This window comes from Lepisosteus platostomus, chromosome 8 (assembly GCF_059453375.1).
Source record: "Lepisosteus platostomus isolate fLepPlt1 chromosome 8, fLepPlt1.hap1, whole genome shotgun sequence".
Lineage (NCBI taxonomy): Eukaryota > Metazoa > Chordata > Actinopteri > Semionotiformes > Lepisosteidae > Lepisosteus > Lepisosteus platostomus.
The window spans coordinates 18,293,953-18,310,761 of NC_142618.1; the positions used below are offsets into that span (position 1 = coordinate 18,293,953).

General features: G+C 49.7%; 2 protein-coding genes and 1 long non-coding RNA gene across 4 annotated transcripts; 1 reads left to right on the top strand and 2 right to left on the bottom strand.

The window, feature by feature from the left end:
- Positions 1-1,467: 1,467 nt before the first annotated feature.
- On the top strand, positions 1,468-8,670 carry aldob (aldolase, fructose-bisphosphate B). 2 transcript variants are annotated; one of them, XM_088644331.1, is made up of 9 exons: positions 1,468-1,616; positions 3,095-3,207; positions 3,646-3,857; positions 4,093-4,147; positions 4,436-4,596; positions 6,362-6,445; positions 6,855-7,029; positions 7,293-7,492; positions 7,966-8,670. In XM_088644331.1, the coding sequence occupies exons 2-9, from the start codon at positions 3,096-3,098 to the stop codon at positions 8,059-8,061; spliced, it is 1,095 nt and encodes a 364-aa protein (XP_088500457.1). In that variant the 5' UTR covers positions 1,468-1,616; position 3,095; the 3' UTR covers positions 8,062-8,670. The 2 variants fall into 2 exon arrangements, with proteins under 2 accessions (XP_088500457.1, XP_088500458.1); XM_088644332.1 differs by lacking the exon at positions 1,468-1,616 and adding an exon at positions 2,426-2,579.
- Positions 8,628-9,551, bottom strand: LOC148656982 (uncharacterized). Its single transcript, XR_015941061.1, has 2 exons — positions 9,492-9,551; positions 8,628-8,957 (listed from the first exon to the last, which is right to left on the bottom strand). It is a non-coding gene; the product is annotated as an uncharacterized LOC148656982 (long non-coding RNA).
- Positions 9,552-9,979: 428 nt separating this feature from the next.
- LOC148656983 (L-asparaginase-like) lies at positions 9,980-11,671 on the bottom strand. Its single transcript, XM_088644379.1, has 4 exons — positions 11,501-11,671; positions 11,328-11,411; positions 11,072-11,234; positions 9,980-10,348 (listed from the first exon to the last, which is right to left on the bottom strand). Exons 1-4 carry the CDS (start codon positions 11,587-11,589, stop codon positions 10,193-10,195), a joined length of 492 nt encoding a protein of 163 aa, XP_088500505.1. The 5' UTR covers positions 11,590-11,671; the 3' UTR covers positions 9,980-10,192.
- Positions 11,672-16,809: the final 5,138 nt, after the last annotated feature.

Consider the following 16,809-nt stretch of genomic DNA (forward strand, 5'->3'; position numbering starts at 1 on the left):
ACATTAACACTGCATTGAGAGAGAGGGGTTAATACAGTCCAGAAACACTGACTGGACACTACAGGACATTAACACTGCACAGATCAGAGAGAGTTTGAGAGATGGTGCTGTAAGGAAGGATGATGCAGTACTCTGTCTGTGTTGTGGGGCAGGATGGGCAGGGAGTGAGAGGAGATACTATGTGTTGGAGATATAGTGAGATAGAGAGAGCTGGAAAGATACAGAGAGAACAGAGGGATTTCAGCACAATAGCAAGGTTTGAATTCAGCCTAGTGTGTTTACTGCTGTGTTTGTTCCACAGAGTGCTGATCTTTGCTCCCCCAGTCAGTGTGAAATCAGCCAAGCCCAGCGTGAACACTGCACTCTGACAGAGTGGAGCTGCAGCTGGCCATTAACACTCCTGTTCTAACAGGACTGCTCTACTGTACTGGGACTGTAGCTTCTATTGTAACAGGACTGCTCTACTGTACTGGGACTGTAGCTCCTATTGTAACAGGACTGTTCTACAGTACTGGGACTGTAGCTCCTATTGTAGCAGGACTGCTCTACTGTACTGGGACTGTAGCTCCTATTGTAACAGGACTGCTCTACTGTACTGGGACTGTAGCTCCTATTGTAACAGGACTGTTCTACAGTACTGGGACTGTAGCTCCTATTGTAACAGGACTGTTCTACTGCACTGTGACTGTAGCTCCTATTGTAGCAGGACTGTTCTCCTGCACTGGGACTGTAGCTCCTATTGTAACTGGACTATTCTCCTGCACTGGACTGTTCTCCTGTACTGGGACTGTAGCTCCTATTGTAACAGGACTGTTCTATTGTACTGGTACTATAGCTCCTATTGTAACTGGACTGTTCTCCTGTACTGGGACTATAGTTCTTATTGTAACAGGACTGTTCTACTGCACTGGGACTGTAGCCCCTATTGTAACAGGACTGTTCTACTACACTGGGACTATACCTCCTACTGTAACAGGACTGGTATACTGTACTGGATTGTAGCTCCTATTGTAACTGGACTGTTCTCCTGTACTGGGACTATAGTATGGAACCTCATGTACCGTTGTCAGGTATAAAGTCCTCTTCCTGAGTTAATTAGACCAGGAGCATGAGTTCTTCCTCCCACTGTGGAACCTCGTAGACTGATTTCAGGGATAAAGTCCTCTTCTTGTCCCTCAGGGATCAGAGATGGAAAGCACTGACCTAAGCATTACAAAGTAATACACACACGGGACGTGCACAGCGCCACCAAAACAACACTCAGTACGCATTCCCCAGCACACACCGGGACTCAACCAGGAACAAACGGCGAACAAAACAAGCCCACCACCAGCAGCCACGCCCACTTCTCCCCTTTCAACCAATCGCATCGCGAAGTTCTCAGACGCCCGCCAACGCCCCCCGAGCCCCGCCCCGTCAACACAGAACCACGCCCTCTTGGTTGGCGTCACGACGGGCCACGTCACGAATCGATTTGATCCACAAAGCGGCACTTTAAATACTGCGACCTGAAAGCGCTCTTGCACTCCGTTCGCCTCGCAGGCACAGCGTGTGGAGGGACTCGAGACTCCGTCTTCTTCTGCAGTCACGATCTGCGATCACCCCCACCAGCTCAAGTGAGTTGCTCTGTAGTTGTTAATGGCACTGTCAGGGGGGTCAGTGTGAGTCCCCAGGAGGGACAGACCGCCTGGGGAGAGGGTCACAGGTAGAGTCCGTGCAGTTCAGAATGATTCTTTAACGCCTCGTTTGCAAGGTAGCTTCACTGCAGCTGCTGCAGCTGTAAACGTTTGTTCATTAAACGCAACCGAGCTGGAACACCTGTGCGCGCGGCAGCTGGGGTTTGAGCGCGCAGAGCTGTTTCAGGAGCTGTGTCCCACGGGAGTCCTCTGGACTGGACTCCTGGAGCCGAACAGAGGCCGGGGGGGGGTGAGAGGTGGGCGGGCAGGACAGGTCCAGTGGGGAGGAAGCGGGAACTGGAGGGCGGATCACGCCGGGCTGGGCTGCTGAAGTCCGAGCTTTGGTCCGAGTGGGGATGAGAAGACCGACCAGAGCTCAGACAGGAGACGGGGCTCACGACTTCTGCTGCTCTAGCGCGATTTACTGCCCACTGTATTACAGCTGAACACAGAGAAGCTGTTATGAAGCTAAACAATATTGCTGCTGTTCGCGCGGGGCTGCGGGCTCGGGTTGCCGCGCGCGTGGTACCCGCCCCGAACTGGCCTGGTTCTGGAGCTGCACCGGCACCGAGCACGTGAAGACGTTCACGGGGGTGCAGAAACTGTACTTTGTCATTGAGTTCAAAGAGGTTTCATCTCGATTTTACGTCGTTTTGACTTTTTTTTTTTCATTTGTCGTGTCGTCTTTACGTCTCGTAAAGCGTTCTGAGACTTTTTTTAAAGGCTCTGAAACGCGTTGTGACCGGCCGTGGAGCGGGGGACCTGTGGAAACGCCAGCCCCCCTGCAGAGACACGGGCGCACCCACTGGTGTCGAGTACGCGCAGGGTCACAAGCACTGGCACTCTGCCCCCACCTCACGGTCACGGTCAGCCCCCAGACTGAAGTTCAGCAGAGGAAACCAGGCAAATATTGACTGAGGGGGTGGGGAGAGGGAGGAGGCTGGAGAACTGAACTGACAGCATTGTTTGTGTGCTGGAGCTCCTGAGGGCTGCTCTTTAGCCTGCAAGCATGACTGAGCAACAGCACTGAGACTCCCATTGCACAACTGCCTGACTAGAGCCTCAGGATCTGCCAGCTGGGGGCCCCTGAGCCTCGCAAGGGGGCTGCTCCGGTGCCTGCCCGCCCGCCCCTGAGCCTCGCAAGGGGGCTGCTCCGGCACCCGCCACAGAGCATGTCAACATGAGCCTGGCTGCAGTGTTACAAGCCAAGAGCTCCATTTGGTCAGGTCTCAGAATCTCCTATCAATGGTGTGGATGGACCGGTAGGTGGTTTTCCCTCTGGACTGCAGCTGTCGCACTGTGCAAACACAGACCAAATTTAATAACCACACTGACCACAATAAACCAGTGGTAAGGTACTGTAGCGTTCAGTCAGTTAGTATGTCTGCAATGAATTAACCCCTCTCTCTCTGTGGCAGGATGACTCACCAGTTCACCTATCTGACTCCGGAGCAGAAGAAGGAGCTCTCCTCTATTGCTCAGAGGATTGTGGCAACAGGGAAAGGGATCCTGGCTGCAGACGAGTCTGTAGGTGAGAGAGGGGACGATTGTCTGTTGCTCATGTATGAGGGTTGTCTGTTCTATTCTGCTGTCTACAGCCATTCTACTGTGGCACCTTGACACCACACTGGAGGTGCTCTCCATCGGCTCCGGTTTACTCCTGTATATGGAAGTGCTTTTAAAATTGAGAACAGGAGACACTTCTTTACACAAAGGGTGGGGGGAGTGTGGAACAAGCTGTCCGGCCATGTTGTTGGAGGCGATACCCTGGCTTCTTTAAAGAAACAGCTTGATAAGATCCTCCAGTCAGGACAGGACTTCTTTAAAAAAAAAACAGCCGGATGAGAGCCTTGGATCAGTTAACAGCCGATGTCCCATGTGGCTGGATGGGCCGAGCAGCCTCCTCTCTGTGTGACTGCTGTCCCGCGTGGTGTGGTTACCGGCCCGTGCTTCCGTCTCTCTTGTCCAGGCACGATGGGGAAGCGACTGCAGAAGATCAGCGTGGAGAACACCGAGGAGAACAGGCGGCAGTTCCGCCAGCTGCTCTTCTCCGTCGATCCCTCCATCTCGGAGTGCATCGGAGGGGTCATCTTCTTCCACGAGACGCTGTATCAGAAGGCGGACAACGGGGTGCTCTTCCCAAAGATTGTCAAGGACAAGGGCATCGTGGTGGGCATCAAGGTCAGTCTCGGCCGGCACTACTACACTGTGACAGACATCACAACTTGTGCAGGGTTGACAGAGGGCAGAAAGACCTGGAGGGGGCGCTGTGTCTACAGCAGGACTGTCCAGTCCCGGTCCTGGAAGGGGGTGTGTCTACAGCAGGGCTGTCCAGTCCCGGTCCTGGAGGGGGTGTGACAGTCTGACAGTCGCTGGGCACACGTGAATCAATGTGACGCTCTATTTCTATGGGCAGGTGGATAAAGGCACAGCAGCACTGGCTGGAACAGATGGAGAGACGACAACACAGGGTAACATCTCCCTCTCTCTCAGTGCAGTGTTAATGTACTGGAGTGTCCAGTCAGTGTGTCTGTACTGTATTAACCCCTCTCTCTCAGTGCAGTGTTAATGTACTGTAGTGTCCAGTCAGTGTGTCTGTACTGTATTAACCCCTCTTTCTCAGTGCAGTGTTCATGTACTGTAGTGTCCAGTCAGTGTGTCTGGACTGTATTAACCCCTCTCTCTCAGTGCAGTGTTCATGTACTGTAGTGTCCAGTCAGTGTGTCTGGACTGTACTAACGCTTTGCTCTGTAATTCAGGGTTGGATGGACTGGCAGAGCGCTGTGCCCAGTACAAGAAGGACGGTGTTGACTTTGCCAAGTGGCGGTGTGTGCTGAAGATCTCGGAGAGCTGCCCCTCCTCCCTTGCCATCGCAGAGAATGCCAATGTCCTGGCGCGATATGCCAGCATCTGCCAGCAGGTGGTGTTTCACACGCATATAGAGACATAGGCGCTGTCATGCAGTGGTGTTAAGTCCTGGAGGTGCAGTCGCCTGCTCCTCTTTACATCCCCTACTGCTGAGAAGTCAGAAGATAAACAGCCCATTCTTTGATCAAGCTGTTGATTCAGTTGAGGAGCTGAGGGCATGGTTGAGATGTCATCTGGAATTCCCCATGTCTCTGAAAGGACCAGCCAGCATGATCTTCATGCCACAGGATTATTCCATCACCTAGGCTCTTTTGTCTTCTCAAGCCAGTTAGCAAGTGAGGCGTTAAAAAGAGTTACACAGCCTGCTGGACTGTTATCGCACGGGGCCCTCTCTATGTGCGCAGTCATGCAGTATCCCCACACACGCCCCACTGCACACCGCTCAGGGGGAGGAGAGGAACTGCTGCATCACCTGAATTCACAGAGAGCTTCAGAGAAAACATTGTTCCAAGACCAGGTGGGATTGAGTCATTGGGGTCAGCACCCCTACTCTCACTGACAGTGTCTTGTGTCTGTAATGACCAGCAGTCAGGACACTGGGGTCAACACCCCTACTCTCACTGAGAGTGTCCTGGGTCTGTAATGACCAGCAGTCAGGACACCGGGGTCAACACCCCTACTCTCACAGACAGTGTCCTGGGTCTGTAATGACCAGCAGTCAGGACACTGGGGTCAACACCCCTACTCTCACTGACAGTGTCCTGGGTCTGTAATGACCAGCAGTCAGGACACTGGGGTCAACACCCCTACTCTCACTGACAGTGTCCTGCGTCTGTAATGACCAGCAGTCAGGACACTGGGGTCAACACCCCTACTCTCACTGACAGTGTCTTGTGTCTGTAATGACCAGCAGTCAGGACACTGGGGTCAACACCCCTACTCTCACTGAGAGTGTCCTGGGTCTGTAATGACCAGCAGTCAGGACACCGGGGTCAACACCCCTACTCTCACTGACAGTGTCCTGGGTCTGTAATGACCAGCAGTCAGGACACTGGGGTCAACACCCCTACTCTCACTGACAGTGTCCTGGGTCTGTAATGACCAGCAGTCAGGACACTGGGGTCAACACCCCTACTCTCACTGACAGTGTCCTGCGTCTGTAATGACCAGCAGTCAGGACACTGGGGTCAACACCCCTACTCTCACTGACAGTGTCCTGGGTCTGTAATGACCAGCAGTCAGGACACTGGGGTCAACACCCCTACTCTCACTGACAGTGTCCTGGGTCTGTAATGGCCAAGTACCAGTTTAACAGTACCTCCTACAGCAGTGTCTCTGGTCACCATACAGGTGCATGAGTTTGGAGGTTACAATCCAAAGGGAAGAGCTCCACCTACTGATCCATCTACACCTCATTGAGCAGCAACCCCATTTTCCCTGGTCTCTCATCCCATTCCCGGCCAGGCCCAGCCTTGCTTGGTTTGTGTGATCTGACCTGATTTTACCCGTGTCTTCTGTACCATGAGGTTTTTAGGGTCTTTGAAGTATTTTGACAATCTCTCATGGGTGCTTGGTTCTATGTCTACCCCAGGGCTTAGATGAATCTAGCAGACCCTTTTGATCTGAACCACAAATAAGCTTATTTGATTGACCAACCACCCGAATTTACTCCATCTTATCAGTCCAGCTGCCTTTATGCAGTTTTTGCTATGCCTGTCTCTATGCTTTTGGTCAATTTGACTTGAAATTCTAAGTCCTATCTTGAACATACAAATACGTAAAAATTCACAATTTCATCTATTTATCATATTTTTCAGAATGGACTGGTGCCTATTGTTGAACCAGAGATTTTGCCTGATGGGGACCATGACCTCCTGCGCTGTCAATATGTCACAGAAAAGGTTTGTACTGTATTAACCCCTCTCTCTCTCAGTGCAGTGTTCATGTCCTGTAGTGTCCAGTCAGTGTGTCTGGACTGTATTAACCCCTCTCTCTCAGTGCAGTGTTCATGTCCTGTAGTGTCCAGTCAGTGTGTCTGGACTGTATTAACCCCTCTCTCTCAGTGCAGTGTTAATGTACTGTAGTGTCCAGTCAGTGTGTCTGGACTGTAGTAACCCCTCTCTCTCAGTGCAGTGTTAATGTACTGTAGTGTCCAGTCAGTGTGTCTGGACTGTATTAACCCCTCTCTCTCAGTGCAGTGTTAATGTCCTGTAGTGTCCAGTCAGTGTGTCTGGACTGTATTAACCCCTCTCTCTCAGTGCAGTGTTCATGTCCTGTCTGTACTGTACTAAGCTGTTGCTCTCTCTTCAGGTGCTCTCAGCAGTATATAAGGCCCTCAATGATCACCATGTCTACCTGGAAGGAACCCTGCTGAAGCCCAACATGGTGACCGCTGGCCACTCCTGCTCCAAGAAGTACACGCCCCAGGAAGTCGCCATGGCAACTGTGACGGCACTGCGCCGCACAGTGCCAGCTGCTGTGCCTGGTCAGTCGCGGTCCCTGATGTACTGTGTACATGCACCTGACACTGATGCGCCAAGATGAATCCCACAGACACAGCGTTATGAGGAGTGCAAATCCTTAGGGAGAGTGTCTCGATGCACACACTCTACACACTGATACTCGCTGATTTAGTGTTCTAGCACTGCATCTCCAGCACACACGCTGATACAGGGATAAGCTGCAGAGACAATCAGACACGCTTATCCGCATTCTGTCCTAGTGATGCGTCTCCCTCCCTCTCTACAGGAATCTGCTTCCTCTCTGGGGGGCAGAGTGAAGAGGAGGCCTCCCTGAACCTCAACGCCATGAACCAGTGCTCCCTGCCCCGGCCCTGGAAGCTGACCTTCTCGTACGGCCGGGCTCTGCAGGCCTCGGCCCTCTCAGCCTGGGGAGGGAAGCCAGGCAACAAGCAAGCTGCCCAGACGGCCTTCTGCACCCGCGCCAAGGTGGGGGCTGAGAGTGGTGCTGGCTTTACTCTGCATGCCTGTTTGTTCTTGGGGGAGCGGGGCGCTGGGGTCAGACTGCCTCTTGAAGGTCACAGCCCCGGGGAGAGGACTGAAAGGGTTCTTTGTCCTCGCCTCTGCTGGATCAGGGAAAGATGGCAATTTCTGGCACAGGGGTGAGATGTTCCTCAAAATTTTGCTCTTGATTATTTTGCTGATCCGGTAAAAACATTTAAAACACCTTTTCTTCCTTCCAACTAAATCAAGTCAAATTCTGTATCTTAGTTATCCTAACCAAAGAGTCTGAAACCTACAAACGAGCTGAAGGTTTCCTTGCCTGGTATGTGACAGCATCTTCAGTTTTAGTTGTCCAGCTCATCTCTAACCCCAGTAGCAGGAAGTGCTGTTAAATCGCACTGTCAGCTTCTTTTTCTCAGACACCTGTCCTGAGATCACATTGTCTTTCTTCTCTGCAGATCAACGGCCTGGCAGCCAAAGGAGAGTACAAGCCCAGTGGACAGGCTGACCAGTCTGCTACACAGTCTCTCTATACAGCCAGCTATGTCTACTAGACTACACTGAGAAATGTGCACTCTCACTGCACAGCTACACGTCACCCCAACATTATAACAAACATGTTTGCTAGGTATAATAACAAACACAGTCATGGTAGACAGATGAGTGGAGCAGAAGCACACTGACACAGGCACACAACTGGTCATTTCTTTAAGGTATACTGACGCTCTCGGAGACACTGGACCAGAAGAAGGCTCACACTGCACAGCCAGCCAAATCTGTTAGGTATGCTGACACACATAATCCTGTACACAGACAGACGGCTCTACCAGACATGCACTAACACAAGCACACAGCTACCCATATCCTTTAGAGAAAGTAGCACACTTTGTGCATAGACATACTTTGACTTTGGGACTTTCCTATACTTGGACACTAGCACTCTTCCCCATGACCCCCTGGTGCCACACAGACTTCTGTACAACCTGATCTCTGCTCAAGAACTGTGAACCCTGTTCAGAAAAGGATGCTGCTGGAGTTCCTTCTGGAAGACCTGGAATTTATCCATTGTTTAAAGAGTCTGGCCCACCCTTTTCTATTAGTAGCTGGCTGTAAGTCTGCCTGTGCTGTTGTAAGAAAGGAAATAAAGTCACCCTTAAACTGCATATCTGAAATGAGTTGTGTGACCTGTCTTTCCAAATGTTAATATGCACTGTTTGCTGATTGAAACTTCATCATAGTGTGAGCTGATCCAACAGGACTGTCAAACTGGGATGATTCAGTTGCTCCTTTATAGCCGCTCGGAGCGTGATCCATGCGAGTCCGGAGCAGTCGTACTTAAACACTCCTCAGGATGAGAGGACCAGCTCCGCACTTCAAAATGACAAGCTGGGATGTTGTAAGATTGGCCTGGTATGGGATTGCCTGAACAGGAGTGTGACTGACAGTTTTTCTATAGACTGTGTAATAATAATAATTGCTTACACTTATATAGCGCTTTTCTGGACACTCCACTTAAAGCGCTTTACAGGTAATGGGGACTCCCTTCCACCACCACCAATGTGCAGCATCCACCTGGATGATGCGACAGCAGCCATAGTGCGCCAGAACGTTCACCACACATCAGCTATCAGTGGGGAGGAGAGCAGAGTAATGTAGCCAATTCATAGAGGGGAATTATTAGGAGGCCATGATTGATAAGGGCCAATGGGAAATTTGGCCAAGACGCCGGGGTTACACCCCTACTCTTTTTGAGAAACGCCCTGGGATTTTTAACGACCACAGAGAGTCAGGACCTCGGTTTTACGTCTCATCCGAAGGACGGCGCCTGTTTACGGTATAGTGTCCCCGTCACTATACTGGGGCATTAGGACCCACATGGACCACAGGGTGAGCGCCCCCTGCTGGCCCCACTAACACCTCTTCCAGCAGCAACCTTAGTTTTTCCCCAGGAGGTCTCCCATCCAGGTACTGACCAGGCTCACACCTGCTTAGTGTAAACATGGTGAGGGGAGAAAAAATAATGGGTCCTAGGGTATAAGATGGGAAACTGTTTCTAGCTCTCAACAGTACGAGTGTGGTTAGACGTCTGATATTATTGGCTCTTTTTCTCTGGATGTGGAAAATATTTTTTGGGGGGGTGGGGATTGAGAGGAGGGTGGCCCGCTGGCACAGGGGTTAGCATTGTTGCCTTGCAGTTTTCAGTCCTAGGTTCAATTTCAGAGCAGGGGTGCCGGCTGTGTGGCGTTTCTATGCTCTACCTGTGCTTGTGTGGGTTTCCTCCCACAGCCCAAAGCCCTACTGGCAGGCAAGACGCTTTGGGGAAAATTGACCTGGGTGTGAGTGTGTGCCTGTCTGTGAGCACCGTAAGGGACTGGTGTCCTGACCAGGGTGTATCCTGCCTTGCGCCGTTTGCTTTCCAGGACAGGCTGTGATCAGAAAAAGTGATCAGAAAAAGGATAGATTGGAAATGTATTGGAAATATAAGGTATTTAATATTAATAAATAAATTAGAAATACAAATAAAGTAAAAGGAACTGGAAATCAGGTGAATGAGGTACAGGGTACTGTAGAGAATGTACAGGGCATTGGACATGAGAGGAGAAAGGCCAGAAAGGCACCGATGTGCACGACTCTGCTGGTCTCTCTGACAAGGGAGACCAGCAAGCCGCAGCAGGTCCGGGGCTGTCAGTCGTCCGAGGGCACCTGCTCGGCAGTGAACTTCAGGTAGGCCTCCCTGGTGGGGAACTGCTCAGTGAAGCGCGGGTGGAAGAGCTTCAGAACGTTCTGGAAGCCATTCTTTCGGGCCTCGTCCACAGCCGTCCTGCCCCGGACATCCCTCTCCTGAGAGAGACAGAGGACACCACGTCTGATCTAACATTGTGGATTCGCCATTTAACAGAATGCACTAATGAGTGTTATTGAAAGGCAAAAATGACAGTGCACTAATACATACAGCAGACTAGCCACGTGAAATTCCAGGAAGTAACCAAAAGACGGCGATGGCTTCTCCCCAAGGAGCAGGGTTCTCAGGTGGAGCTCTTCATATCCGTCTCTGAAGGCTGCATTATACACTGTTTCACCACACAGCTGTGGTGAACTGCACATGAGTGCTCTTCTATCACTCCTCTGGCTCTCACACTAATAACTGCAGTGCTGCCAGAGCAGCCTGAGTCACACAGAGGTGTTGTCGCCCCCTTCTGGTTCCTATGTGAAACTATGTGTGGTTAGTTTGCCACAACATGGAACTTGACTGTAATGTGCTAGTAAATCAATACAACAGATCATATTCTACTACTCCATGAAGAAAAGGGGTAGTAAATTATATACACTATAAATGGACATAATGATGAGTTGTTAAATACCACATTACTATAGTGACTCTCATACAATGTGTCTGCACTGTAGTAACATCTCTTTTGGTGCAGTGTGCAGTCTTAATGTACTGTAGTGCTGTCTGTTCTGTATTAAGCCGTTTCTCTCTTTAGCTTCTCTCTCTTTAGGTGCTCTCAGTGGTCAGTGGTGTATAAGGCCCAGAGTGATCACCATGTCTCTGCTGTGTCTTACCAGTGGAGTAGCCCCGTAGTCCAGCAGTGTGGCGACCATGACTGGGTCTCTCAGCCTCACTGCCAGGTGCATTGCAGTGCGGTTGTCATAATCGCCCTGGTCCATGTTGGTGCCAGATAGGAACCAGCCATACAGGATCTGATAATCTTTCTTGACCACTGCCCTGAAAGAGAGAGGAGAATTAACTGTCATCAACAGAACAGCAACACTAAACTGAAAGAGTATAATGTAGACATTGTGCAGTACAGGTACTCACTGTATGAGCTCAATTCCTATCCTGATGGGTGGAATGGAAAGAGTGGCCCCCTTTGTCCTGAGGATCCTGATGATCTCATAGTGCCTGGTGGAGAGCAGATGCACAGTGCAGTACAGAACACGGTAAAGTACTATGCTATCCTAAGGAAAGGTACAGCAGAGAGGAGTACAGACCTGTGCCGTATAGCAAGGTGAAGAGGAGTGTTTCCAAATCGATCCGTCACTGCTGGGCTTGCACCCTTGGCCAAGAGATATTTGACCATGTCTAGTCGGCCTGCTTCACAGGCTTTATGGAGTGGAGTGGTGCCATCATAATCACCAGAGTCCACATCAATCTACATAGAGAGAGGGATTACTACAGTCCAGACACATTGACTGAACACTACAGGACATTAACACTGCACTGAGAGAGAGAGGGGTTAATACAGTCCAGACACACTGACTGGACACTCCAGGACATTAACACTGCACTGAGAGAGAGGGGTTAATACAGTCCAGACACAATGACTGGACACTACAGGACATTAACACTGCACTGAGAGAAAGGGGTTAATACAGTCCAGACACACTGACTGGACACTACAGGACATTAACACTGCACTGAGAGAGTCATTGAGATAGGAAAGTATAGAGATGTGTGTTCATTCTTATACCTTGTAGTGCCCTAGTGCCCTCAAGTCTTAGTGATAAAAGAGTATGGTATTTAATTGTTTATACATTATGAAAGGACATGATACAAGATGATAAGACGAGAAGAAAATGTCTACAGGAAATCTTTTATTCCCTGTGTAACTGGCATATTAAACACAGCTAAGTGACTGTTTCCTGTATTGAGCTAGCGGATTGTGTGTAATGAGAGTGTGATGTGTGTTTATGTGTTGTTGCATGTCTATGATTATTATTTGTTTTTAATCTGTATTTTGAGTGTTGTTTTTTGTAGTTTTGTACGGTCATGCCAAAGAAAAATCTCATATCTCATATCTCAACATTTTGTCTCATACTGGTTCCCCACACCGTCTCGAAGATGTAAATTAGATCAGTGGTCCCAGTACAGATCTCTGGGGTACTCCTCTAATTTCATTACGCTAATTAGAGTATTCACCTCTTATCTGTTCCCTCTGTTTTAGATTTAATAGCTAATTCTCTATCCAGACACATTTCCCTCAATGCCTGCCACCTTACAACTTGAGAATTAATTGTTTTTTGGGAACTTTACAAAAGTGCTTTTGAAAATCTTAACACTCCATACCATATGCCCTATGTGTATCTATGTGTATCTGTTGCTGTTGTTGCTGTGAGACAGGAGCTACCTTTTCTAAATCATTGCTGAGTGTATTTCATCCAGGTCCCCTAGTTCAGTTCTAATGTTTCCATTACTTTACATGCAAGAGGAGTCGGGTGTCTTGGTCTACAAGCATCTGGATCAGTTATGTCTCCTGTCTGCTTTATGAGAAAGGAGTTACAGGAGCTATTCTCCAGTCTCTGGGTCCTGTCTCTGTGTTAAGGGACTGTTGGAAGGCCACTGCTCTTCTATCATTGCTTGGAGACAATGATGGTGAGATCCCACCGAGCCCTGGGGAATTATTAACTCTGGGGGCTTCTGGGACTGAAACTCTTCCTTTTCGCCGCTGTTTATCAGTCACGTGACTCTTCCGCCATTAAAGGGCACCTGCGTGACGTCACTCCCTGAAGAAAGAAGACGCAATATCTTGATAACGAAACGTGTTTCAGCTCCAGAAAGCGGCAGAAACGGGACTTTCAGCAACACACAACCCGGCACAGACAAGTGACGTTGTTTATGCTGGTTGATAAAAAAGAGCTGCACGGAGCTCTGGGTTCCGTTAGGACGTAAACCAGAAATTCAACCATGAATTAAGTGTGCAGCAGTTACTAAGCCCCGGTAGAGGGGTATTCACTCCTTTCTGGACCGTGTCTTAGTTTAGGGCATCTTACTCGGCTGGTTTCATCCGGCTACTTCACCGAGAGTGCAGGCGCAGACAGAGACTGGTCCCTATAGGAAGTAAACGTGCTGACAAGATTTTAAAGTATCATCCAGGTGGGGCTGCACATTGGTGGTGGTGGAGGGGAGTCCCCATTACCTGTAAAGTGCTTTGAGGGGAGTGTCCAGAAAAGCGCTATATAAGTGTAAGCTATTATTATTATTATTATTATTATTATTATTATTATTATTATTATTATATGCGCCACTGGGCAAGACTTGAAGGATTGACAGGAATCTTCTTTTTGACTTTTAAACCAGAAGGATGAGATGAATTTGAAATGTTGAGGTAATTAAATCAGATGCGGGCGACATTGCCACCTCTCAGCGCGGAATGGTTAGAAAATGGATGGAGTGACAAAACCAAAACCAGAAGGAAACTCCGCAGAAACAAGAAACCCGAAGCCTTAAAAAATCACCCGCACCCGCTCACTGCCGGCAGGGGTCGCCGCCTCCCAGAAGCCCAGAGCGCAGGCGTGGCCGGAAGTCTGCATTGACACCCCGCGGGTACAGAGGTGACCCGGAGACTCCGGAGAGAGAGCAAACACTCTCCACTCACACACGATCCGCTCAAACAGGCGAGAGGCGGCAGAGCGGGCCGGGGGGCAACATGAGCAGAACGTATATCTTTCCGCCCACACCCACTGGTGTTGGCACCACTGTGGTTTCGGGGGGCTTCGTTTTTATTTGCTAAGAGCCGAACGCCCCTCGAAAGCAAACTCTGCACGGGGTGAAAGTCCTAAGGAACCAAGAGCTTCGGCACTTTGAGATCGAAAAGATGTCCTGGGGTGTTTATTTAAAAAAAGTGACGGCACGTTTCACATCATCGCCACGTGGGACATTACGGTCAGCGGGAGGAAGTCTCAGGCGTGACGCGCCTCGTCGTCCGCCGCTCCCTATGACGTCACAGCGGTCTCCCTGCCGCCCCGCGCTGCTCCGGGTGTTAGTCTCGAGGGAGGCCAGTCAGCTGTCACCCCGGATCGCCGCGAGTGGCAAAGTCGCACCATGTCGCCCATTCCTGAGATACAATGGCGAACAGGGATGTGAAACACATTGAAGTGAGTTTGCCCTTTTCTGTTAGCCAGAGAATTAATCTGTGGAATTGATTTTGTTCTCAGAATATGGGATTTGGAATCTAAATGTGACCCATTCTGTACGTGTACACCTGTTTCTACTAGGAGTGATTTATTTTTAATGTGTGCCTGGCTTGACTGGTGTACACTTTGAGTCATGTATTAATTTTGACAGGGAGTTAAAGAATGAGTGAACATTACATCTGAATCTTTATTCTGTGTCAGTGAGCACTGATAGTTGTACATGCTGTAATGGGCATCCTTAACCCCCATCTTCCCTTCTGGTTGGTGCCCAGCCCAGTTCTTAGTCATGGGGAAGTCACAAACGGCCCATCCTGCTCGTTAGTAGCTAATTGATCCAAGACTCTCATCCTGAGAGGTCAGGGTATTGGCTTCAACAACATGGCAGGGCAGCTTGGTCCACACTCCCACCACCCTTAGTGTAAAGACGGGACTCCTGTTCTCAGTTTTAAATGCTCTTCCACATATGTCCTCTAGTTCGTGTTTTACTGTTCATTCTGAAGAAATCTGCTGGGTTGAATTTTTCAGTGACTTTGAGGGCTTTGAATAGAGTTGTCTCAGATCTCCTCATGGTCTTCTGATACTCAGTTTCTCCAGTCTATCAGTGTGGGACACTCCCTTCAGACTAAAGAGACTCAGTTCCATCAGCCTGTCAGTGTGGGTCACTCCCTTCAGACTAAAGAGACTCAGTTCCTTCAGCCTGTCAGTGTGGGACACTCTCTTCAGACTAAGGAGACTCAGTTCCTTCAGCTTGTCAGTGTGGGACACTCCCTTCAAACTAAAGAGACAGTTCCTTCAGTCTGTCAGTGTGGGTCACTCCCTTCAGACTAAAGAGACTCTGTTCCTTCAGTCTGTCAGTGTGGGTCACTCCCTTCAGACTAAAGAGACTTAGTTTCTTCAGCCTGACACTGTATGACACTCCCTTTAGACTAAAGAGACCCAGTTCCTTCAGCCTGTCAGTGTGGGGCACTCCCTTCAGACTAAAGAGACTCAGTTCCTTCAGCCTGTCAGTTTGGGACACTCCCTTCAGACTAAAGAGACTCCGTTCCTTCAGTCTGTCAGTGTTGGACACTGCCTTTCAGATTAAAGAGACTCAGTTCCTTTAGCCTCTCAGTGTGGGACACTCCCTTCAGACTAAAGAGACTCAGTTCCTTCAGCCTGTCAGTGTGGGTCACTCCCTTCAGACTAAAGGGACAGTTCTTTCAGTCTTTCAGTGTGGGTCACTCCCTTCAGACTAAAGAGACTCAGTTCCTTCAGCCTGTCAGTGTGGGTCACTCCCTTCAGACTAAAGAGACTCAGTTCCTTCAGCCTGTCAGTGTGGGTCACTCCCTTCAGACTAAAGAGACTCAGTTCCTTCAGCCTGTCAGTGTGGGACACTGCCTTTCAGGCTAAAGAGACTCCATTCCTTCAGCCTGTCAGTGTGGGTTACTCCCTTCAGACTAAAGGGACTCAGTTCCTTCAATCTGTCAGTGTGGGACACTCCCTTCAGACTAAAGAGACTTAGTTCCTTCAGCCTGACACTGTGTGACACTCCCTTCAGACTAAAGAGATTCAGTTCCTTCAGCCTGTCAGTGTGGGACACTTCCTTCAGACTAAAGAGACTCCGTTCCTTCAGTCTGTCAGTGTTGGACACTGCCTTTCAGACTAAAGAGACTCAGTTCCTTCAGCTTGTCAGTGTGGGACACTCCCTTCAGACTAAAGAGACTCAGTTCCTTCAGCCTGTCAGTGTGGGACACTCCCTTCAGACTGAAGAGACTCAGTTCCTTCAGCCTGTCAATGTGGGACACTCCCTTCAGACTAAAGAGACTCAGTTTCCCCAGATTGTCAGTGCGGGACACTCCCTTTAGACTAAAGAGACTCAGTTCCTTCAGCCTGTCAGTGTGGGTCACTCCCTTCAGACTAAAGAGACTCAGTTCCTTTAGCCTGTCAGTGTGGGACACTGCCTTTGAGACTAAAGAGACTCCATTCCTTCAGCCTGTCAGTGTGGGTCACTCCCTTCAGACTAAAGAGACTCAGTTCCTTCAGCCTGTCAGTGTGGGACACTCTCTTCAGACTAAAGAGACTCAGTTCCTTCAGCTTGTCAGTGTGGGACACTCCCTTCAAACTAAAGAGACAGTTCCTTCAGTCTGTCAGTGTGGGTCACTCCCTTCAGACTAAAGAGACTCTGTTCCTTCAGTCTGTCAGTGTGGGTCACTCCCTTCAGACTAAAGAGACTTAGTTTCTTCAGCCTGACACTGTATGACACTCCCTTTAGACTAAAGAGACCCAGTTCCTTCAGCCTGTCAGTGTGGGGCACTCCCTTCAGACTAAAGAGACTCAGTTCCTTCAGCCTGTCAGTTTGGGACACTCCCTTCAGACTAAAGAGACTCCGTTCCTTCAGTCTGTCAGTG